We start from the raw sequence: 27,974 nt of genomic DNA on the forward strand, positions 1-27,974 counted from the left end.
GAGCTATGAAGAACGCACCACGTGCTCACATACCAAAGTCAATTAGAACGGCCATACAAGACATACAACAAGAGTTACAGTATAAGCTACAGTCTATCACGTACACACGTAGGTACATGGAACCCCTCGAACTATTACGTCCGCTTCATTTAATAAATTGAGAAATTTCATTGTGTGGTCAAGCAATCGACAGGCATCCTACATTGACTGCTCTCACGCAGCAGTCCTGGATTTATGAATAGGCCTTATAGGCCGTGGCCCAGGAGCGGCAGCGTCACAGGGGCGGCACATTTCGGAAGATAGAAGTCAAACACGTCCACACGCTAAAAAAAAAGAAAAAAGATACTCTTGGCCGAATTTTTGTAGGCACATGGGGCGGTCCAATTTGAATACCTTGCTGTGCTTTGATTAAAAAAATTCCCCTGCTTTTCTCCCGGACTAACGAAGTCATCTACCTAGGCATTCGACTCTTATGTCCATGGCAATTAACTATAAGTACAACGAGGCATTACGTAAAATTGCCAATAAATTACATAGAGCACATTTCAATACTTCAAAAACTTCAATACAATACAACCATTATTTTGCAATGCTAAAGATGACTACGAACTGTGTATAATATTGACCAACTAAGGTAAGGCTTCAGATCAATTGTGCTTATAAAGGTCAGTAGACTACGTCTACGAATTAAAGTAAGGATATTCGGAGTGAGTCGCGCCAAATAGGGTGCGTGGCGCCAGGATGTCGGGAGCCGTCCCGACGCCGCAGCGACAGTGGAGGCTGCAGTGCACGCGACGCGCTCGGCCCGCCCATACACCGCCACTCACGACACATCACTACCATCCTACCTCCCCATAAATAACAAAACCATGAAACTAATCCCCCTAATATTAATAACAGTAATTCATCTCTCTTGTTCCGCAAAAAGCAAAACAAAAATCGCACCAAACAAAACAGACGATGCAATAAAGAAATATCTAGAAAAACATGAAGAAGTTCTTTTGGAAGTTATGAAAAATAAAAGTGAAGTTAAACCAGTTACTATTACGAATGTTGTTGACACCAAAATTGTGCCTGTGATCCCTAAAAAGAATAAAAATCCGGCGAGAATGATACCGCCGGATAGGTAAGCAGTAAATTAGGTGTTTGTAGGTGTGCAATAGTGCCTAAATGTATTATTCATAGTAATAATATAGTCGGAACATGTTTTGTTGATGCCATAGACACTTATTTCAAACAACTCACCAAATTAATATATTTTTTTTTAAATAGGGAAAAGAGCTTTCCCTCTTATGATTTTCTCATCAAATCTTCAAATAACCACTTTGATTCAAGTTATATAACATTTCATTTTTACTTCATGCTAACGTTTACTTCCATATTCTTAAACAGTATACAAGGTTGGGCTGATGAGATCTCGGAAAACTTACTCGACAATTATCGTCTAGTGGTGCGACCAGAGGTGCTATTGAAAAGTTTTTCCGACATCAAGATAGAAGTTCGCAACGGTACTGCTATAGTGAACAAAATGGCGGAAGACTTGGAGGAATTGTTGAAGAGGAGGGCTGAAGCCGCAGAGAATATCATGCGCCGAGCTGAGGAACTGGCCAGGAGTGAGGAGGAACCAGATGATAGCTATACCTTTGATTATAGTGTGGTTAGTATTTAATGTTAGAACCTCCTTGTGGTTATTATTTCTTTTAAATTTTGTCATGATGCTTTATTTCATCATGAATTTTGATGATAAAGACTTTGCTAACGATAAAAGTATGGCAAAGTATACAAGAGCACATTTTGTCTCATTAATAACATAACTATATGGAAGTCTAAATATATGGAATATCTGTACGGAAGTATAAATAACTAAAAGAAAATATTATGTTTAACAGGATTTAGACCAAGTAAAAAAGAAAATAGATCCAAAGGATTTAGAAGATAATCAAGAGCCACTAACTTGTAGGAGTCTGAATAAGATCAAGCTCAAAACAAGCAGTCATTTTGACGCGAAGGTATCTTTGGATTATACTAGCGTTCATGTAGCTGCCGAGGTCTTTGATTGCGGTAAGTTTATTGACAAGGAAAAATTATAATTGCCTAATAGTGAGTTGCACCATTTAACTATGACGATAGCTAAACCATAACCAGCCCTAAAATTGCCGCCCATTGGTCAAATCAGAGATTTGACAACTGAAAATTGTTCAGTTATTGTTAAATGGTGTCAACACGTTACAGTATTAAATTCAATACTCCTAGTTCGTATAAAGGTATTTTGGCAGCCATCTGTATCGGCACGTTTATTTTCAGCCCCAACAGTCAAGAAACATCTTTACTGGTCGGAGAACTTATTATCAACATTCAAAAAGAACTACGCTCAAGATTCATCTTTAGATTTTCAATATTTTTGCAGTGCTCATGGATTTCTTAGACATTATCCAGGTAATAATTTAATTAATGTAGTAATTACAAAATATGTGAGTTCTTTATAATGTTTCACTATTTGATTTGGTCACTTTTGCATTGTACATAACTACGTCATGTAACCCAAAGGTGAAAATGGAAACAATTAACTAAGATTTTTTTACTATACATTTTTAAATAGTCCTCCCTTCGATTTGTTTATTACAGCGGCCTTATGGGAAAGCATGTACAAACTAAAAATGTCTGAAGAAGGTTCAGACAGTGTGTATGACTGCCGCTTACGACCCTGGTACGTGAGCGCAGGCGGGGCACCACGGGACGTTCTAGTCCTCCTTGACGCGTCAGGGTCTATGGAGAACTCCTCAAACCAGGTCATAGCTGAACAGTTTACCCTGGCACTGCTCAGCGCGCTCACTGATGATGACAGAGTTAATGTTTTGAGGTTCAATGTCATTATTCAGTCTCCGATCAGCTGCTTTAATGAGAAAATGGTGTCGGTAAGTTTTTGTCTTATTATTTTTTTGTTAAAGTTGTTTAAGGTCATGGCACAAATGAACTGCACGGCACAGCGCAACTGCAAAAATATACTCTTGTTACATAGCTGCAAGCTCACTGTCACCCCGCTATTGCCTTTTATATTGACGTTATATATAATATTTTTTATATAAGTTACGGTACCTAAGCTTAAAAGCTGTGCCGTGCCGTGCCGTTCATGTGTGCCATAACCTTTATTCAGAAATTCTGAAGTTTACTTATATGTTTTTGGAAAGCATGAGGGTTTTAAAAACAAGTCGCATCTTTTAACCCGCGATAGCGTACAAAAAGTAAAAGCTGATTAGGCTAGAAAGTTTGTAATAATTTCAGGCAAACCACGTGAATACAGCAGCTATGATGGCAGCTATGGAGTACTACAAGATGACCAATGAGACCCTGATGGCTGACGTACTGGAGTATGCGGTGAAGTTGCTTCGGGAACAGCGAAGAGCACCGGATCGACCGCGCGCTTGTCAGCAAGCCATAGTACTGCTCACCGATAGTTTGTACGACAACTATACACATCTGATGCGACATTTAGATCCTGAAGGGAATATCAGGTAAGCCAGTTTAATAGTAACCTTGAAGCAGAAAAAAGTTTAGTCTCTTTAATGTCCAGTCTAACTTGTGAAAAATCATGATGAAATCACACCACAGTAAAATGGCAATGCAATTGCAAAACAGCTATTGTCATCCTCTTAGCTGCTTATCAAATCTAAGAATCATGTTTTATTTGGAATTAACTGATAAAAATACACGTAAGCACCAATTTCGGTTACTCACCTTAATCCCCTTAATCTGCTTATTGTTCGCAAATCTGTGCCAATCTGAGCTACCAAACGCCGCACCTATTCGACTTATTTCTAGAAGCCGTCCAAAAAGCCTTACATCGTCTCATCCTCTCGTACCCTTAAAAAAATATAAAGAAAATAATCAAACACAGAATCATATTATTTATTTTATGAGATATTTGACAGCTTACAGAACATATAAATGAAATTATTAAATAAATTAAACATCTACCAATCACGAAGTACATGAAATATATCATGGAATCTTGATGCCTTTTAGAGTTTTCGTGCTCTGGCTCCACGATCTCTTCGGTCTCCGAGACCACACACAGACATACGGCGAGGGTCTCAGCTGTGACCGTGATGGCTACTTCGCCGAGCTCATCACGCCATTTGACGTGACGCAGCAGGTCCTCAAGATATTGCAGGTCTTGGAACGCCCGCTTGTGTCACAGAGGAGTCAGCGGCTTACCGTCTTTAGTGATGTCTATGCTCATGTTGAGGTATTTAATATACATAACTTAGGGTACATGGTTAAATGTTTAATTTTATATGTATTTAGGTACTTTATGACATGGTTACATGTCATGGTCGTATGTACTTACATGGTTAAACGTTTCGTTTCATATTTTAGAAGTGCTTAGGTACATATACTGGTATATAGGTCCTAATAACTGTAAAAAAACATGTTTTCGAGATCTATAAGTATACAATTTTCATTAGTTATTCCGTGGAAAACCAAGAATCGAGAATAGTATAGCCGTAGTTGAGTTTAATGATGTTAGAAACATGTGGGTCTCGTTTTGTGCTTACAGTAGTTTGTTAGTCAAGCTTTTGTTACTAGAGCACTACTTTTATAACCACATAATTTATGGTTAACGTTACCCGTTACTGAATTACAACTAAAATGTGTCTTAATATGTTAATTGCATATTTACGTATATTATTATTTCGTCCAGTTCTAGGAAAATGCAGTGATAAAAAGCTTTGTCTATTGATAACTAGTTGAGGTAACGTGTATCCCCGTTTAATTTTAAATACACTGAATTACGGATATTGTACATCCGCTGTAGATGAACAGATTACATTATCCGTTAAGTACCTAATAAACAATACTAATTATAGAGATTTATTGGAGAAACCATTTTCGTGTTTAAACTTGTCCATTCTTTTTCACATAATATAATAAGCCTTTATGTAACACCACCAATGCAAAGTGGATTTCTTCCATACATGAGTTTTCACCTCGATAAATATAGAGAATGGGGTACTGTGGACTTGAAAAAAAAAACAAATTGATTATTAGAACTGCTACACATTTTGTGAAGCAAACGGCTTAATATCAGACTATTCGGCTGAATTATTAAAGTTACATTAATTTCCTATTTAAGGACCCTAGAAGAGGCGAGTTATATTGGAAAACCAAAGAAAATCAGGAACAGTACAATCGTTACCAAGATCTGAGACGAAACAAAAAGGGACTGCTCAACAGTACCCAGCTTTACAAGGATTGGATGTATCAAGAAACTTACGTAAGTAGTTAAGCATTAAAGTCGAAATATTCATTTTGTCTCATTTGTTATTAGGGCTGCCATCCGTCCGAGTTTCACCGGATTTGTTATCGTTTGGAGGCCGTCCGGGGTCCGTCCGGGCGGGGTTTCCAGACGTGTCCGGGTTTTCCCCGGACTTTTCATGTAAGGCAGTACCTCATTGAATTTAAGTATATGTTAATAGTAAATGGATTACAAATTAGGTATTATTTTGTTTTAAAAAAATCGTACTCGTTCGGGGAAAAAAGGCGATTTACGCCAAATGTCCGGGTTTTTTTAATGTTTGTCCGGGTTTGGCGAAATTCGAGATGGCAGCCCTATTTGTAATAATCTTTTTCCATTTAATTCGTAATGGCAAGAGTCCACTGAAAAATGTGTTCGCGTGTGTTCGAGTCCACTGCTAGCATGTATTCGGGCGCAGAGGTTGCAATTTCGCGGACATTTTAGACATATTCTCAATTTATTACTGTTTGTTAGAGAGAGTAGACCAGTAGAAATATTCATTGAACGATAGTGGAATCTCACCTTAATGAGAACAAAATATGAAAGTCATAGCTGATTGTAATAGTGACGAAGGAATATCTGTTTCTTAGTCCTCAATATATCAAGAATGTTAAACTGTGAGTACCGGCTTCTAAGATAAAGAATTATTGGACATTATTGCAGAACAAATCTGGACACTACTACGAGGGGGAGGATTTAAATTATAGATTGCAAATAAGCGTCTCGGTTCCAGTCTTCGATTATATCACTAGTGAAGTAAGTCACTTTACAAACGTATTTCAAGTTTTGATGTTAACTAAGCCCAATCACCATAACAATAGACTAAAAGATTGCGTTCAAATTAATAATTTAATTTCTAAGGACTGTCTAAAAAAATCTGCCCTTATCGTCTACCTACTAGAGAAAAATCCTTTGGCTGTAGGTATTTGTCCTTGAAGATGATATTCATTTCCACCTACCTACTATAATATTTTTCTGTTTCCAGAATATCACGAGAAAACTCGCTGAGGTAAGCTTGATAATAAGACATTTTCAATTATAAAGAAACACTTGATAACACGCGTAATCACGCCTAATGTTCATAATGCGGAGATAAGTTCATATCGCGATTCCGATTCTCATAATTTGTTTTGTTTACAGGAAAAACATCGGAACTCAACCAGGACGGTAATAAGTAGATCGTTATTGTTTATTTTTTGTTTTCGATTTGATAATAATTAACAAGCCATTGTAATTAATCGAAGCTTGCATTGTCAGTGAAAACAAAAGTAGGTATAAACTTTTGGTACCTAGGAAACTATACTAACAGAATAGCACATTGGATGAATGCAGATAGTTTAAAGTGAATACATTCCAATGCTTAAAAGTAAGATTTACCTGCTGTAAACACATGGTCCACATAAAAACTAATCATCGAAACTGTCGTAGCAAACTCTATCTACCTACAATATTATTTGGTGTATTTTGTCCCAGATTCCAGTTAACAAGAGACTCTTTAACTTCTTACGCGGTGTCCTGCGTGAGCGACGAACGCGACGCGACGCGACGGCCACTGCGATAGTAACATATTGCGGCAAATAAACATTTGAATTCATGACACATACACACCATTCTACTGGCTAAACATTGTCTGTTGTTATCTCTATCTAAACTAAGAGTAAATAGGTCAACGAACTGCACTTTACCCAACTGTACAAAAGCGATAACAGTTAAACCATTCCAGTATCCTGTCAACCGGCTGTTAGGCGTAGCGGGGGTGGACATACCCATCGATCACTTGAAATTGATCCTGCCTTATCACCAGGTAACAATAATTATATACACTGAATGTAATGCATTGCTCTGATACGATCGCTTTATCAACGTGGTGTCATGCCGACGCAAGTATGTAAAAGGGGTATGGCGTTTGATGCAGTAGATATGGATTAACAAATGCATATTTAAAATTATAGGAGGAGACCAAAATAGAATCTTTTTATGTACATCCACATGAACTCTCACTATATATTCCCCAACGTATTACCCCTATGTATGTACTTCCTGATACACTACTCTGATGTAATGCAAACAATTATTTAGTAACTTCGTAGTTCGTAGCATATAAGTAGAAGCATAAACAATAATCAAAGGAAATCAATAAAATATCGAAGTTCCAAAGAATAAATACTTCCTCAATATCTGTTGCCCTGACCTACATATTAACCATTATTAATTCGATAGTATAAATCCGGGATTAGTGTCATAATATTATAAACTATTCATTTCAATATTTAAATCTTCTGGTATTTGCTTATCGTAGTTTATAGCCATTTTTATCGTAGGTTATCTATAATTTGGCATGCGTCGCACCTTCGAATCTATTGATAAACGGTCATATGACCTGGGCACGTCGAGACCTTCTAGGTATTTCCTGATTTTACTGAAATTGATATTTCATCATATTTCTTCTATTCCGCAACTTTATTTTTCTCATTGGATCATTGGTCATGAATCATTGGTGTGATGCAATTCACCGATATGCTTAATGTTTCAGATAGGTGCAGGTGGATCTTTATTCCTCGTCGACCATCGTGGCAATATTGTCATACACGACAACATCAGACATACGGTAAGCATTCTTTCTTATGACTCACACATACAAAGGGTAGTTATATTTTAAGGTACTTATCTACCTAACAATTAATATTCCACATATATCTAAAACCTCTTGAGGATTAACGATACCAAAACTTCCACTATCTTTTTGATTTGCTCAATAAAAAAATAACAGATAGGTATAGACAGTTTTTAAAAGATTAAAATGTTATTCAAATGCATGCGTCACTAAAATACATTAAATGACTCACTAACTAATTATGGTTATCAGTTTGACGGCGATATTTTGAAACCCGGATATCGGACGGTCGATCTTCTGGATTTGGAACAACCGGCTGAAAATCATAAGCCACGATATTATCCTAAAGAATGGCTGAAGGTAACACATTAAAAATTCTGAAATATAATAAACTTAACATAACTCCCTATGTTTACTAATAAAATGTTTTTCAGTTCCGCAAAATGATGATAATCGACAAAGACAGTGGCAATATTACTTTGTATGGAAAAAGCATCTACGACAACGGTATGAGAGCAATTCTGGAAAAGCGACAATATTACTGGAAGAGAGTTTTGGACCACTACACTGCGGTAGTGGTGCTGCCACTGAACAACAGGGTTCATGCCGTGCCTAAAGCGGAATTTACCAGAGAAATAGCAGCAGAAGCTTGGAAGTCTCTTTCCAGAACCGAATACGCAGTCAACCCTGATTGGTAATCACCTTATACCTATTTATAAAGTCAATAAAGATCGAAGATATGTGTCTTATCATAACGTAGGTACTCATTAATCCATACTATAACATTTCTTAGTAATCACTGTTTAAAAATAATCCATTAAAAGAAAAATATTTATGCGGAAAATTTATTTACCTAAAAGGTGAGGAAACTGAGATTTATTAGTGTAATCAGTAATTGGATTGCTTATCTCATGTCTAATGGTCTGTCGCTAATACAATGATAAAGCATTTTAGCGAATAATATTGCAAACCTATCTACTTCAGCTGTAGACGCCAATACTTTAAAATATACCTATTAGATAAGCAAACCATTCCAACACATTCTTTTGACTTTGTAAATATGTACACACATCAAAAGTGTCTAGGGATCAACATATATTTTTGCAATAACTTTTCTCCTGATTGATATTAATTAAAATTTTCTTTAAGGATTCATCAAATAAAGTGTTTTCGTTTGTCACAGTAACGATAAACCAAGTCACCTTTGCACTAATAAAGAAATTTGCCATTTTCCTAATAAAGGGATTTTTGACATTTGAAACACTAACACAAAAGTTCGAAAAAAAAGACTGAAATAACAGTTTTCTTTAAAAGTTTATTGGGTAACTTAAACAATTAATAATCCGTGTTTCTACCGCGAACACTAACAACACAAGAACATCGGTTTGGCATACTCAAAATGAGTTCATCCAAATCACGATGTGGAATGGCCGCCCATGTTCGTTGCAACAACAAAAAAAGGTCTTCTTGCGACTGGATACCCTCCATATTCGGCAGAGCTCTTCTCTGTAGCATATCCCATGCATGCTCAATCGGGTTCAAGTCTGGCGACTGAGCAGGCCAGGGCAGGACATTGATGTTAGCTGCCGCGAGAGTCTGTCTTACAACTCTTGCGGTGTGCGGTCGTGCATTATCATGCATTAACTGAAATAAGGGACCGATTTGCACTTGTAGAGGAACGATGACGTCTGATACAATCGTCTCAGCATAAATTTGAGCGTTGAGGTTGCTTCTGATCCAAATCAACTCAGTTCTTCCGCCGATCCAAATACCCGCCCATACCATGATGGTTCCACCACTATAAGGATGGACTTCCTGGCAGGATTTTAATCGCTGTTGGCGTCCAGGGGTTCTCCAGTGTCGTATACGTCTTGTATCCGGTCTCATACCAAAACGAGACTCATCAGAAAAGCACACGAAACGCCATTGTTCTTCTGCCCAATTTCTGTGTTCAAGAGCCCATTGATATCGAATCCTACGATTGTGCATTGCTATAGGTGGTACCCGTAGCGGTCTTCGGGAATGAAGGTTCACTTCATGCAAGCGGTTTCTGACTGTTTGGTCGCTAATTAAGTTCCCTGAAGAGTGATGAAGCCTCACGGCTAACATCATGGCGGTTATTGTTGGAGCTCTTCGAGTTAAGATTTGAATGTATCGGTCTTGTCTCCGTGTGGTGCAGCGATACCGTCCTCCATGGCGCTCAGCTACGGTACCAGTGCTTCGGTAACGTGTCCAAAGTCGACTGATAACACTCTGACTTGTATTCAGAGCTAAAGCCACAGTACGTTGCCGGGAACCAGCTTCTATCATTCCCACGGCTCTGAGCATTTCTTCCCTGCTTAAATGACGTCGCCGCTCCATAATAACGTTGGTTTTAATCAGTAGTAGGGAAACAGTAGCACTAATAATGTCTTCAATGCGTTGTATGTGTTTATAGGGAAAATATTGACAGCTGATTTTCATCTTTTACTCGAATTTGATTCACAGTTCCTGATTCAAATTATGAAATGCACCAAAAAGGATCCATATAAATTTATAAAATCATAAATTTATTACAAAGCCACATCTCAATCTCAAGAAATCCGCATAAAAATGCTTGATCCCTAGACACTTTTGATGTGTGTATTACGACTCCTTGAATAAAAGTGGAACTAAGTAAACGGGTAGTGGAGTAGTGGTAAGGTTACAAGAAAATACATTTCCTACTTAGAAAGGTTGTCCCTGTTAACTATTAGCATGATATTTATTTAACTTTAAATACTTTCCAGGTTATATTGCCGGCACATAGAACCCCATTTTGAGTCCCGTGAGGCAGAGGTGAGACATTTCGTCAAACGTCGCAGCGATGAAGCGAATTTCCCAATGCAGAAGCTAAAGTATCTCTTCAGCCCCATTCCGCCGTCTTTGTTCGAGAAAACTTATCAATGTAAGTATTCAATACGTCGTTCGTAACTTATTCAAAATGGCATGGTCACCCATCCCCGAACTGACTGCGCCAAGCGTTACTTCACTCTATGATAGAAATCTTCTACCAATAGATATTGTTGTAAATAATGTTATGTTGTTGCAATATTTGAGACCTATTAGAAATATACAACCAACGGTGTTTCGAGTATCTATGGCCGATGTTTCAGTTATAATCCTTTAAGTACGGGATTGAATATAATTAAAGCACATAATAATTTAGTACAACATAGTATTATTGATCCGCACTATGCGTAACGTTAGCATGTTATCCACTTTTATCGACAGCTGCTTACTCAGATAAAACACTTTCCAACAGCATTCCTATCCATTTGTGTAAACAGAAAAATATTTCAATTAATCAGAATTATTTTGGTACTTTTGTACTAAAATAATACATGTGCAGCTGAATTACACAAGTTGTGCAAGGAAACTATTCTTTGTGTGCTAATCTTGCGCAACCGTTATTTTCATGTCTATTAACGTCATGTTTTAGAAACTAAATCTAGCCTTTATAGGCATTTAGTACATGGTACATGTTGTATGTACTTTTGTTTTGATGGGATATCATCAAATCACTCCTCCCGGTGAGAGAGTGTCAATCGCTTACTGACTAACACCCATCATGTTCCTTCCTCTTTCGAACAATCCCGCAGTCCGGGACTGCGCCAATTCTGCCTTGCCAGTGTATCAAACATCTTACACTACACTTCGATAAAGCAATTTTGTTTTGTTGTAATTATCACATGTGCGGTTTTCTCTTCAACATGTTCAGGTAACGAGGATCTGATGGCGAAGTTCTGCAAGGAGGCTATAGCTACTAACCAGTGGGCACATGAGCACCAGGAAGAAGGGGTGAGGGACTGCGACGCCTGTCCTCTGGGAGCCACCACCGCTTTCTTCGCCAGTGGTAAATATTGATGATATATATGTGGTAAATAGTGATTATATATATCTATTGAGTTTCTACTGAGAGGACTTTATAATCTGACTAGCCGTAAAAATAGACTATTGCTACGAATTAATTTGATTGATTTGAAAATGATAAAAGTTTGTGCACTATACATATATGTATAAATATTCTCACGCTAATCATCTTGCACTTATTTCCAACTAGCTGGTGCCCGCGACTTCGTCTGCGCAGGTTTAGTATTTCGAACAATATGTTTACAAATTGTAGCCTATGTGTTATTCTGATGTATAAGCTATATTATTGTAAAGTTTCATTAAAATCCATTCAGTAATTTTTGCGTGAAAGAGTAACAAACATGCATACATCCATACATACAAACTTTCGCGTTTATAATATTAGTAGGATGATATAAAAACTAAGAATTGTCAAGCTTGTCACGATGAATATGATTATTGACTAGACCTTAAAGTTATTGAGTGATAATATAACAATGTGCTTCCTCAAAAACAAGATTGTGAATCTATCTAAGTATCTAATCGACCTCGTCCTTCTGCAGTTTGTTTCAAGAACTCTACTCCTTGAACCCTGATCACCTGATAGTAAGTCAGGTAACAGTTACATGAACAAACGTAATAAATCAATGATAAACAATTTTCTAGGGCAAAACTTCAATGACTTATAAACACATGTCGGTAAACATAAAGAAGTAAACAAGATCGCGATAATCGATAATTGCATGTCGATATCTGATGTAAAAGTTTGTAATACACAATATCAAAGCGCCGAGAGCAAGTGATAACATCAACAATTGTAAATCAATCGATTGAATCGGAGAATCGACGTCCTTAGTGCACTTCGATTTGTCTTGTTTCAGAGATAATAGCTCCCTAACGACGTCAAAAATATCGATACCAATTGCAGTTTTTATGGCTATCACCACTGCAATGATAGCAATTCGTCCCGATTTTTGGTGGTGAGGAATAGGACTGTCAATTCTACAGACTTAAATCCATCTAAGTTAGAGAGAGCCCTCCCGAGTTGCATTTACCTAATCATTGTTATGTACGTAACTGTCATTCATTTCAATATTGATTTATGAGCCGGAATAAACTGTCGGCCGAGTACAAGTTTGCAGTATGCTGTAGCTCTTAGATCGAGCCAATTGTTTTTGACCCCTGCAGACAGCATAGCATATTTTGATATTTGCATACCTACATCTAGCAACAGCTGTGAATGCGAACATAATGTCTGCTATCTGAATCTAGATACTCTAACATACATTAATCGATCGATACAGATTGCATCTTGAGGAGTTAATAGGATATTGCAGGCATGATACCTTATGAACCAATACGCATGGAGCAAGCGTAGTGATTAACGGTCAATCCTACTCCATGCGAAAGGAGGCCTATCCCCAGCAATGGGACGATAAAAAAGGCTGTAACAGTAACAGTACATAATGAAAATACTTATAACTATCTTATACTAAATTAGTATGGCAGTAAATATCAATTTAAATATAAAATCGTTACATTTTGTCCCTATGATTTCAGAGAGTGGTCTAACCCGGTGGCAACAGTTCTACGCGACGAGTGCGCTCGCAGACCCACCACCCGGGTCGTGGTGGCCGGGCGGGCCTGCCGAGGCGTGGTACAAACGTGCCGCCGCCTCACCTGATACTCTTATAGTCCACGCCCCTGTTGAACCCATCGGCAAGTTGCGCATCACCAAGAATAGACCCCCACCTGTAAGTACCTTGCTGGCAGTGACAGCTAGGGCCATTATTGGCCATTTTGGAGTATTGACGATAGATGTAGAAATGAGGTATCAGAGTGGGCCTTTTGAGATATCTGGGTTTAATACACAAGAAAGTCTCCTACGTAAATATTTTTTTCAATGTACCGCGGCTTTCCACTGGGCGTTAATATATCAAATACCCAGGGTATTTTTGCTGCAGCAGGAAAATTCTTTTCCAAAAGTAAACTTTGCATTTTCCTTTAAAAAATCAAGCGTGCTGCAAACTTTTTATTCAGGTATATGAAATACAGAATATTGTATAACCAATACCAATAAAATCTAGATAAATGTGTGTGACGTAATGTTTTGATTGTCAAAATGGAATTCCAAAACCTTATCGGACCGGAAATTCTTCATGCCATATTATCTAATGCTGAATTTATTGTTTGTTATTTAAATATACACCTCTTAAATAAGTTCAGAATGTACGACTGAAAAAAGTGAATTCCCTATTACTTAATTATTAGAGTAAATTATCATGTTAGCAACGCGGATATACGCACTTTCTTAGAAGATTTTAATTTTCATTAATTATCGCATAAGATCAAGATTTTTATCAGTTAATCAAAATGTGTTGATAAAGATCTAATTAGAGTTAATCAACTAAACAACACTGTTGATCAAAAAAATACTATCTATACATATAATAAATCTGTAGAAAAGTAATTTTTGTACATTGAAGAAATTGACAAAAAAAATAGCCAGCATGTTAAAGGATAACTAACAGAACCCATTTCCATCATTTTTGTCATTTTTGTCTGTTTGTCTGTTTGTCTGTTTGTCTGTTTATCTGTTTGTTTGTTCGGGATTCACGTAAAATCTACGAATTCAATGCAGACAATGCTTATATACAAAAATTCTACGTAACTTGGGGTATTACTTAGTTTTTGTTTCATCGAAATCGATTGACTCTATCAAAAGATATGATTAATTTTGTGAATTCAAGATGTAAAATATTACGACACGCAATCTGTTTGTCAAAACTGTACATTTGAATGTTGTACTTATATTAGTTGATCGGCCTATTATTAACCTTTACACAGAAAATCACACCTTCATAAGTAACTTCGGAAGAAAAAAAAATATGAAAATTTTGTTTAGCCAAGGTTAAAGTAGCTCCATCTGTGGTAATCTGTGTTAAATAAAATACATCAAATTTGTCAAAGGAGCGAGGTGGTAAATGACAATAAATTACCATACATTCTTTATAGAGGATTATTATTTCAACAGATGGAGTTGTGTATTTTCCGTAATTCACCATATTTTAACACGTAGTGTAATTTTTCGATAGACATTTCAATAGTGTTTGTCAGTTTGCCGTGCCACATCAAAATAAAATTATAATTATTACCTTGATGAAAAGAAAATTAATAGTTCTCAGCCAAATTTAAAACGGTGCCATCTAAATTATTTTTTGAACATTATGTCAAAAATGATGACTTTAGTGGAACAATTAATTATCATTTAAAGTTACAGATGGAGTTCATATCAGGATTTTTTCATAAACATAGTTTAGCTTATCTTCCACTAATGTGAAAACAAATTACTTTGAGTGAGTAGTATTAAGTAGACCTTAATTATTTTTTCTGATGCAAAATATGTAAACTTAATCCTAGAAGAAAGGAGGATCTGCGTGAGCGTGTGCTAAGCGTGAGGTAGGTAGGTAATGTAGGATTCCGTAGCTTTAAGAACAAGCCCAGATACAAAGTGCAGATAAGAAATGGGAGCTTTCTCGATTTAATACCATACACACGTAAAATGCTTTATGCGTCTGAAAACGCACAAATTGCGCGTCGCATACCAGAGACATGCTTACTTTCAACTTCTGATCGCAAATACACTGGTCACGATTACGAACAGTCTCAGTAAGACCCGAGCCAAGTCTAAAAAAACACCTTTTATATAAAACTACGTTTGATGTCATTCAATCACAAAGACAGAATTGTTTTCTGTTACAAATCCTATCCACCTGTATCCTATCCTAATCCAGCATGCATTGCAGGTGTGCATTGCACAAAAACCAATGGTATCCTATTCGAGAAGTCAAAAGAGTCGACCTGCCAACGTCAGCTTCTGCGCTAAGTAAGTGTTCTTATTAGTACCATCAGAATTACATTCATCGTTGAATGAGGTGAATAAATTTTCAGAAACCACAATAACAGTAGGAGCCAAAGCATATGATCGCTTCATAGAGCTCTGATTGGCCCCAGGTGACCAAGTCAGGTCTGATTTGTTCGTTCATCAGATCTTTGAAAGTGTTTCGGTGGATACTTACTGTCGTCCTGTGTGACACAAAATATGGTATATAAACGTCCTCCGCAAGAGCGAAATTTTCCCGGTGTGCGGTAGTGACGCACAGTATACAACACTTCTGTTTCTTTTGATTTGCTGGCTCCACCAAGAAATGACAAATTGCGAGCGTACATTTTGAAAATCTTGGCAAAACTGCAGGTTTCAAGTACGAACACATGAAGTGGACTCTCACAGATACGTACATTTTGCCTATTCGTGAACTAATGCAAACATTTCGGTGGAGTCCCGGCTTAGGCCACCACATTAGGCGTGCGCGATCCTCGGGCGTGTGAGTAGCGCGGGCGCCGCGCGTGCGTCGCGAGCGCGTTGCGTGAGCGTCGCGTTTTGCTGCCCTGCGGCATTTGCAGCGCGCTCGCGTCGCGCACGCGCTGCTCTCCTTGACGTTTAACTGCTAAGGCGTTTAGCGGGCGGCGGGGATAGCGGGCGAAGGGGTAAGAACGCAACTCGAGCGCCGCGTGCTCGCCGCGAGCGCGTCGCTTGCATTCTTCACACATGCCGCAGGGCATCAAAACGCGACGTTTACGCAGCACGCTCGCGACGCCCGCGCTACTCACACGCCCGAGGATCGCGCACGCCTAATGTGGGGTCAGCCTTACCATAGTGAGTAAGTGCACAGAAAATCCCCGTCATACAAGTGTTTCTCCCCAGTAGTGAAACTATCCTACCCTATGCGCCTGCTGATGATGATGACTCATTTTATCATCCATCCAGCTATTCCCCAACTATGTTGGTGTTGCCTTCCAGTCACCGAATCTGTTTGAGTACCAATATTTTGCTTGGAGCGACTACCTATCTACCTATCTTCAATCCAGTCTCACTACACAAGACGATATCCATGGTGAAACTGACAGACTTTCTGGCTTCTGATTAGTCGCAGCAGCTGCAGAAAATGTACAAATGACAGCTTTGTCAGACTCAAAGCATATAGACATAGATTATAACTGTTTCCTGTGAAAATTACTTACGCACCATACGTAATAATTTTCCAAATTGGCTGACTAGATCCAGAGATATTCACAACGTCACAAACTTTACTTCTTTTGTTTAGATAAATGGTCACATCCACAACACAACCTTGATCAATGAATCTATGCGACTGCTAAGTGCTAATCCTAATTATACTGTCACGTGAAAGAATGCACCTACGGGATAAGTAGTATTTTGACTATTCTATATTGCCTACGCAGACGAAGTTGCGGGCAACAGCTAGTGACTAATAAAATTTCCTTATTCTGGTGTGGAAATTACTAAGTTCAAATTTATTGTACCGTAATTATGTAATTAGTACCATAATATTTTTTCTAGTAGAAGCATTTCAAGATAAGCTACAAAGAATATAATAAAATACGATCCCCTACTATTTGTGGTATAAAAGATAGAAAAACCTTCGAAAAGCAGAAACAACATTACTGGTGTAGATATCGTCTCAATCCAAAAATACAAACAAAACACTACAAAACTATGATTTGCACTGATGATTTCGTTATATTTACTTACTAACAAACGATATAACATTACGCGGATAATTTGGCGATTAATGAACTATAAGTGAGCCCCTTCTCCAGACGTGTTTCCTACGTTTCCAGTTCACGATTCGTTCGGAATGGCTGACGGCTGCGCGCACGCTGGGTTCCTCTGAACACGGCATGATCGGCGTGGCCGGCTACCACCTCCATCCACAGCATCTTGCCAACCTGCTGGACAAAATCACCAACTACCCTGTGAGATAATTTTATTTAAAAAGATAAACTGTACATTATTTTAAAATAAGCGAAATCTATGTTTACATAAAAAGAAACTAATAAAGGGCGTCGAAAAATTGGCCCTCATCGCTGTCAAGCTGCACTCCCACGTTGAATGATAATTTATAAACGTTGGGCGAAATAAAAGCCAGCCCTTGGTCCAACGGATAAGAAACATGAGTTAGAAGTAGCGTCCAAGATGCCATGTTGAAAATAGAAATGACGTATAAAGAACATTAACTTGACGTTAGGATGCATCTACACGGCAGCTTGCACATGTTGAGGCATTTTAAAAACGTACGGGTCCAGCGACTCGCGCATGTACCAAAGCAAAATACCCACCCGCGTGCTCTTGTCACTTGTCACTTGTGCTTGTTAACTTGCTCTAGCTACTTGCACGGTGTAGACGCACCCTTAGTATAAATACCACAAACCTCGAACGTCGAACTTTTTACCACAAATACGGTAATAAATATATCTATATGTATACAGTTGTCAGAAAAAACTAATTATTATACGTATTTGGTGTCCGCACAACGAATAATTAAACCCAATAAAAATCAACAAACAAAAAATCCGGAAAATATAATTAAACCCAATAGAAATGTTTTATTCCTGGAAGATTCCTTATATTAATTAAAACAAGATTTTTACATGATTTCCGGTATTATTAAAACATGTACTATCAAATCTACATTAGTGCTGAATACGATGATTTGCTTAACAGTGAATCTAATCTTTGCAATCTGCTGAAATCATATAGGTAAAGGGAAGACTAATGAAGTAATGATTTCACAAATCAATATTCATAAAATTATGTCTTTAGTGGCTCTTTTAAAAAAACTCGATAAATCATAAATTTTATAAAAGTTAATTCCAAGAATCTCGTAGCAGCTACGCTCGCCTATTCTAGTGCTACGACGCCTACGCCATAGACTTCGTAGCAAGAGACGTAGGCGTAGTCTATCCAAAGCAAGTAATCTCGAAACGAAACTATGACGTTCATTTGTATGAACATCAGTGTAGGTTGTATTGCTCCATTCTAGTGTAATGAAGGTGACTGTCCACAACGATGTGACGGTATAGCATGGTCGTGCGTCCTAATCGACGAGTACGGCTGGATCGTGGCTCGGGAAGGCCGCAATGTAACCGGGGAGCCTGACGAACCACTCCGGGAACACTTTGCGTCAGTCTACCCGGCGGCTATGGCAGCTCTGCTTAATGAAAGCGTGTTTGATCTCAACTGGATACATGATTATCAAGGAGTTTGCTTCCCGCCTCAAGATGAGCCTTACAGTGCGGCTGTTACTGTAAGTTTGTGATTACTTTATGAACATTTATTTTGTAGAATGCATTGTATTTGTTGAGTTTCCATATAAAGTGGCATGCAACTATTCTTATTTTGAATAACAAATTCAAGCATCCAGGGGCCCGATTCTCCTAATTTTACTTAAGCAACATACGATTCACGTTCGACTGCGATCCAATCCCGACTCGATTACGATTGAATCGTATGTGGCATTCCGCTATTTTTTCTTTGAAATAAACGTTTTTATCCGTAATATGATTGTAGAGCAAACTACCGTATGGACAAAAATCACCAAAATAGCAGACCAATCGCAAACCAATCAAATGTCGTTGGAATACGATTGGTCTTATATTAGTAGCAGAATGCCCGATATGGTTAAAACTGCTATTGCGATCATATTGCGATTCGATTTCTATAAAATTTTGACATTATTAACTTAGGAGAATCGGGCCCCTGAAGCTTAGATAAATCAAGGAGAGAAGTTCAAACAAATTATATCCTTCATACTTTATAACATAATTTAGAAATAACATTACGTAGTTTTAGATTACAGTTTACTGTCAATACTTATCGTGGTATATTTTCAGATGGTGCCGTCAATACTGAACTCTATTTGGAGATCATTTAGCCTCATTCTACGAGTGACGCAGGAGATGGTTGCTCTTATCACAATTCTTAGCTCTGGTGAGTTATTAACTAGATACACCTACTTTAAATTGCCAATCCAAGTACCTGGTTATAAATTGTAACCCATTTGATATTATAGCTATCGCTAAAAATACATACTGCAGTTGACTTATCACCAAGTCATTTTCAAAAATTATTATCCTTATGGCATACCTGAACTGCTTGACATATCTAATTTATCATTATAAGTCACTAGACTGTTCAGTCTTACAAGTTATTTCTATAGATTAATTGACTTTACATCGGTGAATTAACTTTAAAAGTTTTCCCATACAATTTCCATAGGCTGCATAACCCTAGTATCGGGCGACACTGAGCAGGAAAAACAAAAGCGCAAACATCGTCTGTGGCGCGACTACGAGCGAGAGAAGTACGAGACATTGTACGACGATCGCGTGCTCGTCAACAGGACTAGATTCGCAGCTTGCGATCGCTCTAGAGCGCTGTATTTGTTACAGGTAAATAAGCAAACTTATGCCGCGATAGATTCTGATTTTATATCTATAATCTGCCTAGCCTCTATGTTGGAGTCGGCTTTCAGTCTAACTAGTTTCAACTGATTACCAGTGTTTTACATGGATCTACTGCCTACCTGCAGGCCCGCCGCTAGCTGTTTGTTCGCCCGCGTGCAAAACTGATTATGCCGCCCTACGACTACATACGTTTTGTCAAAAAATATATAAGGGGGGGGGGGCGGATCCAGGTGGTCCGGACCCCCCCCGCCCATTCGTATCCATCTTACTTGTCCAACAGAAAAAAATATGTACATGCACCGCTCTGATTGCAGAAAACCCACCTACTTTTGGATAAATAACTATTGCAATACATAACATACATTACACATAACTTTTTATTTACTTGAAATGTTCAGAGTAACCTAAGCCCTAAGCAGTCCTGGGTTAGCCCATAAGCAAACTAAGCAATTGCTTAGGGCATCAATGCAGTGCAATCATTACCCAAGTGGCCCCTATGTATTGAAAGATTGTGATTAACTTAAACTAACGCACTTAATTATCTATAACAATGTTTAAAGTCAGTAAAATACGTTATTTGGTGGGTTTCCCTTTGAAAAATTATAAGACACTTTCCATATGTAAGCAAGCGCGAGCGGAGCGAGCGCGAAATTTTTATTTTTAAAGGACACAAAACAAATAAAAATCACTGTAAATTAACAAAGCAAAGTCAAAAAGTAAGATATGCACAGAAGTGAAGTGCAAAAGCCGCGAGCGAAGCGAGCGCGATTTTTTCCTTAGAGTTTTCATGAAGTGAACATATCATAAAAAGCCATAACGGACGTGCGCGAAAAATGATTATTCGGAATTGAATGCCTCAACAATTAAACAAAGATAAAATGCGATATCTGACATGGAGCCGCGAGCGCAGCGAGCGCGAATTTTTTTGGGGATGCAAAGGGTGAAACAGTCAAAATTGATAGGAGACGACCAAAGCTAGGGCGGCTTTTTCCGAAATTTTATTGGTTTAATTTTGCCGCCCCCTAAATAGCATTTGCCCCACGCTACGCCACTGGTTGATCTTAAATCGTTTTTAAGAATCTTTAATTTTGAAAATGTCCTTTCAACAGATGTACCTAACTGAAACCGGCAGTATAAGTAATATTCTTAGCGCTATTGCTGAGTTCGGAAATATTGAAATCAAATCATTAGTAAAAAGATATTGTATTTTTTAAATATTACGTGATAACTCGCTAGATTTGCCGCCCCCTAGGACGTGCCGCCCGCGTGCTGTGCACGCGCTGCACGCCCGCTTACGGCGGGCCTGCCTACCTGAACTCCTGAAAACTGGTTGTGATTTTACACATTTCGATAAATTATGCATTGGTACGCTACACTGAAAGTCCCTAGTAATTGAAGATTCTTCTACAATCTCACAAAATACCTATGTAGGTATTCGGTCGTTTCATATGCCATTGCCATAGTAAAGCAGGGAATTGTGTGGAAGGTACCTATGTAGGCTGGATAAAAAATATCGCAGATAAAAACAAAACAAATTTTTACAAACAATGAGAGCATCGTATAGATAACAGATACGATTAAAATGCATAAAGCGTGTATTTTTTATTTAAAAAGTAGGAAATGTGTCCCAAATATTCATTAATCTAATATTCATGTTCTTGCACTATCTAATAACATCTTTACATGTAAGGCGTATGTAAAAAATATGTTCAGATAAATATAATTGATTTGATAAGTACTAAGTATCCAAACATGACGATTTCTTAGGTATTTTCTAATCGTAGATCGAATTTATAAATTAGCTCCAAAATTATCATGACGCGTTGCTTAAAATATATCAAAAGTAACTATTTCATCAGTCAATGCTGACGATGCTAAAAATAATAAAAAGCAAATTCTACTCATACTTCTAAGCTACATTTTATGGTAGCCAAAGCCTCGTTTCCACTAGGCAACATTTGACGCGTGACGTGTTGCTCAACATGTTTCGCTTGTTGAATGTTGACGCGGAACATTTGTTTAACAACGTTGTCTGTCCACACATCTCATGCACGCGTTGCGCGTTGGACGAAATACGGACATTGTTGTGCGTCATGCCTCTCGACCACAATTGATGCTCAACTAATGGTGCTCCCACATTGCCGTTATAAAATGTTTGTAAACATTTTATAACACCAAAACATTTACTAACAAATGTTAACAATTGTTGCACTTTGTTAGAAACTGTTACATGTTATAAGTGCTCCTACATTGATGGAAAATGTTTAAACATTTTATAACATCTAGTATTGGCTCGCAGTTTGGTTTCGCCTTCTGAGGGCTGAGGACGCCCTTATAAAATGTTTACAAACAAAAGATAACACATGTTTTATTTTGTTATAATTTGTTTTGTTATAAAATGTTTACTAACATAACTAAACATTTTCTAACATGAAAATTTATTTGTGATTAAATGTTTGCTAACAAATGTTTACTAACGTTATTAAACATTTTCTAACGGCAATGTGGGAGCACCATAACGATGCACATTAAACAAACACGGCCGCGCGTCATGTTGCGCGGCAGCTGGCAACGTCGCGCGCTGTTGTGCAGCGTTGCCGTACATGTTGAGATTCACGTGTCGCGCGCCAAATGTTGCCTATAGTGGATACGAGGCTTATAGCTATTACCCAACATAAAAATGTGTACACTGATTACCAATTTCTTTATCAATGCAATAGGAGGGTATAAAGTATCTACTTGCTTTGCGGCTAAGGCCACGGAGATGTTTTTCTATATTGCAGGACACGCCAAAAGCTCGGGAAGCCCTCAAGAAGCCTGCTAAGCCATGTAGTTGGCCGCTAGTTGCGGCTCGTGTACCAAAAACCAATCTACTTCTTGTGGCTGTGTACAACCTGTGTCCATTCAAGGGGCAACCAGTCAACGACCCACTCATCAATGAACCGGTTTGTGTCTATGTTCCAGAACTTATTTCAACGATACCTTTCTATTCATTTGCTTGTTTATGACTTTTAACATTTATTCTGAAGGAAATCTATTTAGGTTAAAAAAGGGGCCTCACTCTCTGGGCCAAAAACCATAGATATGGGATCCCACTACCCAGAGACGACTATAGACTATAGAGTAGGTAGGTAGAAAATACTACTGAGATACTATTGCAAATAAATCCGATTCAGGCTGCACAGAGATTAGGTACCCAAGTTATCAATCGTTTAACATTCGATTGCATCTATTCTATATTGGGTAAATAAACCGACTATATAATCGTCACACCATGTTATAGGTAGATAGGTAATGTGTATTGAAATCCTATTGTTGATTGGAGGAGGTAATTAATGACGCTACAATTATAATAAATTATGCAACTATAGGTACTTATCTAGGTACGGTAGTCGGTGAAACGGATCTGAAATGGTTTAAAGTTACATAAAATCTGGAACTTTCACACGAATACCGCTCTACCTTAGTGGGGGCGCCTTATAATCAGGTACAACTAAGTTCTAAGGGTTCGACTGGCGAATTCAAATATGGACCATGCACCGTGCCATACTGCAAATTATATTTAAACTATGGTACTGCATCACGTCCCATAGAATACGTACTTCAAATACCTAAATTTACTGATCGTTTTTTTTTCGCTATCGCTTCCAGAGCGCTTACTTATGACGCACCGTAAGAGGTACAGTGACACTCTCGAATCCTGTCTATGTTCGCAGTACATAGAAGAGGAGCCGGCGGTGCAGGGCGTGTGGCAGAACTCGGCGTCGCGCCTCGCGTGCTGGCGCAACCGCGTGCCGCTGCCCGCGCGCATGCCCTCCGCGCATTGCTATCCGCACCGATACTCACAGGTTACAATATTATCACATGAACGTAAAAGCAGCCTAAGAGATACTTAGTTACCAACAATTAATAGAAGTAAAAACTATTTTTTTCACACCTGTTTTTGTAAAGGGAAATCATCAAATGACTCCTCTCGCTGTGGGTTAGCAGCGGTGAGGGAATGTCAGACACAGACTAAAACCTGTCAATTTCTTCGTAGGCCTTTTATATACCAGGGCCGCGATAACTACTTACCAGGGGTATTTTTTTCACACCTTCAATTAACTTTGACACATTTGATTTGATAGTTCGATATATGTGTAATACTTTTTATCTAGTATTAAAATCAGTCCATTAAGCATCCGCCTCAGATACAATTTAAATGATTACCGCAAACTGGCTGTTCGAGAACCACAAAAAAAGTCATTACGCCTACCGAAAACTGGCCTGACCATTTATTGTAAGAAGTAGTTCTAGTGACCAGTTATAGTTCGGCCATTCAGAGAATGCGTTCCTGACACGTCGCGATTGAACTGACGACGTAACTTTGCAATGGCGTTGCAGTTACGATAAAAATATTTTTGCTGGTTGTTTACCGTTTTAACAATTGAGGAGCATTAAAACAACATTATTATATCAATAATCAATGAATGTAGTTACGTCGTCAGTTCAATCGCGACGTGTCAGGAACGCATTCTCTGAATGGCCGAACTATAATAAATAAATCTATAACTAACTATCTATATTCTTTACTTCAGGAGGCTGGTTACAGACAGTGCGGTCCCTGGTTACCCGACCCCGAGAAGGAAGACGCTGCATCACACATCACTGCCTCCAAATCAATGATCTCTATACTTACTGCCATGTTCTTTATAAAATACCTGTTGTAAATAAATACAAGCTTCGTTGTGTTATGAAATAAAACAAAAGTTCACATTTCCATTAACTTGTTTATTTCAATAATATCTAAACAAAGATATTTGGTTCGGGAATGTTGTAATACTGCTCTACCCGTCGACGTTAGCGAATCGCTCACGCCACATTTATTTGCAGACGGTCAATACACAAGAAAATATTTGTACGTGGAATGAGTGGAATGCAAGAAAAAGGGGAATATCACTGCCCACAGAAATGTAACGATTAGTTCTCTTGGTTCGTATAATTAGTCATAAGCCCACCGAGCGATCTGTCACGTCTTTGGTCAGTGTTACCAGAACTGGTTCACCCGGCATTAAACGCCAAGTTTTTATTTTATTTAATGACCATTTGCCATGTAACTTCATATTATCTATCTAGAATCAATCGTAACACTTCAATGGGCAATGATGATTAATTAACAATATCATAAAGTCCTACAAATTAGAATAGACAAAAATATATAATACTACTCGTATCTATAATTCTTTATTTAAACGGGGCACCTCTCGATCAAGGTTTATTGCTTACGGTAGACAATGAAATATAAAATATCAATCGAGTTTTATTTTACTCTATTTAACCCATAGACGAAAAACTTCGAACCATTAATCCATTCCATTAAAATCTGGCCAATATCTGCAAATGTTTTTTGAAGTTAATTTAGAAAGGTTGATCACCTCTTTCACGCTTTCGATCTACCTAAGATTTTTACCCTCCTAGCTGTCTAATTATATTATCTTTTCAAATGATTTAGCCTCCGGAAACGTCAATAAACAGAAAAAAATTGTTTTACAATCTCCAGTTCGTGGTACCATTCCCCATTTATTTGAAATTTATTATAAAGATTCTTTATCGATTTCTGAAAAACAAAAACGTTGAACTTTTTAAACATCCTAACTACGGGTACACATCAGACGCGTTCTACTAGCGATCAGCAAAATTGACTCAACACAATGTATGAAAAGCACTGCTGCAGTATGTTCCGATATTTTACATCACTAAATATTTATACACGTGCTATTTATTACTTACAACCCTGAAAGTCAGACTATTTAATGTTCTATTTTCTTTCTTCCGAACTGCCTACAGACCTTAATGATGTAACACAAAACGGGTGGGCGAATAAAGAGAAAATTTTAATTACTTACAAATATTCTAGACTCCCTATTTATTATGAATAATTCTTACTCATTTATATTAATCTTATTAGACAAAAATATATAGCTAGACTTTTGTATTTAATGTTCCATATTTTGAATATTTGTAATATCTCAATGTTGCAAGTCAACTGATTCTAGTATTTCTATTATTGAGCCTGAACATCTACAATGCAAATTCTATAACACTAAAATGATATCAATCACATTTTTATTCAACAATCTTTGGTTCGACTTACATTATAATCTTCCGATGGGCTTGAAATTCATAAATCCAAATAATTAGCATCACTTCAACGGTCCATTTGTAACACCAATATTATGCGTTTGAATAATAAAACATAAAAATTATTTTAATAATTATCGTTAGATCGAATCGTTCGGATCGGGCGCTTTCGTCATTTAAAATCGATATCTTAAATCCTGTCCGTCATTAATATGACATTATTTATTTAAAAGTATTTAATTTCAAATAGTGTTTAATTGTGTATGGTTGGGAAATCAACCGATTTTCCAGAAACATTATGAATGACAATATCAAATATCAGAGACATACAATATGTGCAATTTATCCTTGTACATCTATATGAAGCAAAAATGTTATATTGGAGTAATGATGTTCACTTATATTACATTTTATTCAAAACCAGGAGATAAAGTTTTCTCTAACTGAACTGAACATGGCCACCACTACTATATCGTCAGTATTTCACATGTCAGTTCTTTTTTGGCACTATGTTATCTATGAAAATATTCAAAACTAGAGAGCTTTGATTTATATTTGAACGAGAAATTTCGACATCAATTTTGTGACAACACTATTCGTAAAATACTGTCGTTATTACATAAGTATACTTAGAGCTATAATAAAATTATTTTGTATCCTCACACAAGGTCTATGGTACTTTAGTATAAATTAACAACAAATAGCTTAAAGTATTGTCTCCGCCGTGGTTCGCAAAAAAAAGTAAACAGTCAATCATAACATATTGCTGAAGTACTGCTGATTTTTATATAAACAATAGAATAAACAGTAAAACATCGACATCGAAACTTGTACTTCACTTGTTTCGTTTCTATTCATAAAAAAGCGATTAAATTCGAGTCCATAGACACCATGGCGAAGGCAGTTGAAATAGTAGAAACAAATTACAACACAATATACATGAAACAACAAATCTTTGGTATTAAATACATAGGCGAAGTGTATTATGCAACAAATAATAATAATAACGTAATACAATAACACATTAAATGTGCAATAGCAAAGCAACCAACAATGGTTGTTAGTGTAAAAAAACTTAATATCATCAAAGGAATGTTAAATACAATAAGGTACTTCGAAACGGCATGCAGAATCAGAAAATATCTTGCTTTATAAGCAAATCAGAATAAGAATTCTAAATCGTTAATCTAGCACTAACTATCGAATTAAATAGCCATCTTAAAAAAAAATATTGGCGTAATTCTTTTACTTCATCAAAAAAGGAGTGACGAATTTAATAAATATCTAAGGTTCAAACTTACAATTAAAAAGAAATGTCGGATGTACGATCCGTTACACACAATATTTCAAACAAAGAACCTGTCGTTTACAATAATCGAATGACGGTTGACTCATCGATCATGATGTTTGAAGTATCGCGTGAATCATAGAGTAATGAACAACTGGAGTGCCATAAAAGCAACTACTTACAGACATACAAGCGTAGGTCTCTGTATCACGTATTTTGGTGGGAACATTCGCTCTCCATTTGCTCAATACTCCGTGGCACGGAACTATATCGTGAGTGAGGTGGGTGTGCGTTGTTGAGCGAGGGTTGTGGGGCCTACTCCTCCTCAGACTCCGAATCGGAGTCGGGAATCGTGTTGAACCAGTTCTCCCAGTTCGACGGAGGACCCATCACGGTTCGCCTGCAATATAAACAGGGTAGTTTATAATTAACAAAAAGATTAAAGAAAGGCGAGTCTA

At 37.5% G+C, this 27,974-nt stretch overlaps 2 protein-coding genes across 5 annotated transcripts in view; one reads left to right on the forward strand and one right to left on the reverse strand.

Moving 5' to 3' along the window:
* Window positions 1-24,869, forward strand: LOC124637102 (voltage-dependent calcium channel subunit alpha-2/delta-4-like). 2 transcript variants are annotated; one of them, XM_047173436.1, is made up of 25 exons: window positions 1-108; window positions 1,393-1,657; window positions 1,890-2,061; window positions 2,305-2,436; window positions 2,626-2,915; window positions 3,283-3,512; window positions 4,024-4,246; window positions 5,135-5,275; window positions 5,960-6,052; window positions 6,282-6,305; window positions 6,437-6,463; window positions 7,020-7,100; window positions 7,830-7,904; window positions 8,163-8,270; window positions 8,345-8,604; window positions 10,679-10,836; window positions 11,650-11,784; window positions 13,341-13,534; window positions 17,484-17,618; window positions 18,686-18,949; window positions 19,536-19,632; window positions 19,921-20,093; window positions 22,892-23,053; window positions 23,825-23,956; window positions 24,686-24,869. In XM_047173436.1, the coding sequence occupies exons 2-25, from the start codon at window positions 1,529-1,531 to the stop codon at window positions 24,815-24,817; spliced, it is 3,567 nt and encodes a 1,188-aa protein (XP_047029392.1). In that variant the 5' UTR covers window positions 1-108; window positions 1,393-1,528; the 3' UTR covers window positions 24,818-24,869. The 2 variants fall into 2 exon arrangements, with proteins under 2 accessions (XP_047029392.1, XP_047029391.1); XM_047173435.1 differs by having other exon boundaries at window positions 11-1,126.
* The window catches only part of LOC124637106, a 14,301-nt gene continuing 11,184 nt past the window's right edge, over window positions 24,858-27,974 (reverse strand). For all 3 annotated transcript variants that reach the window (XM_047173442.1, XM_047173443.1, XM_047173441.1), the window contains exon 12: window positions 24,858-27,916. In XM_047173442.1, coding sequence (XP_047029398.1) covers window positions 27,832-27,916 — 85 coding nt within the window. In that variant the 3' untranslated portion in view covers window positions 24,858-27,831. The remainder of the gene's footprint in view (window positions 27,917-27,974) is intronic.

The sequence above is a fragment of the Helicoverpa zea genome, chromosome 15, assembly GCF_022581195.2.
Source record: "Helicoverpa zea isolate HzStark_Cry1AcR chromosome 15, ilHelZeax1.1, whole genome shotgun sequence".
Lineage (NCBI taxonomy): Eukaryota > Metazoa > Arthropoda > Insecta > Lepidoptera > Noctuidae > Helicoverpa > Helicoverpa zea.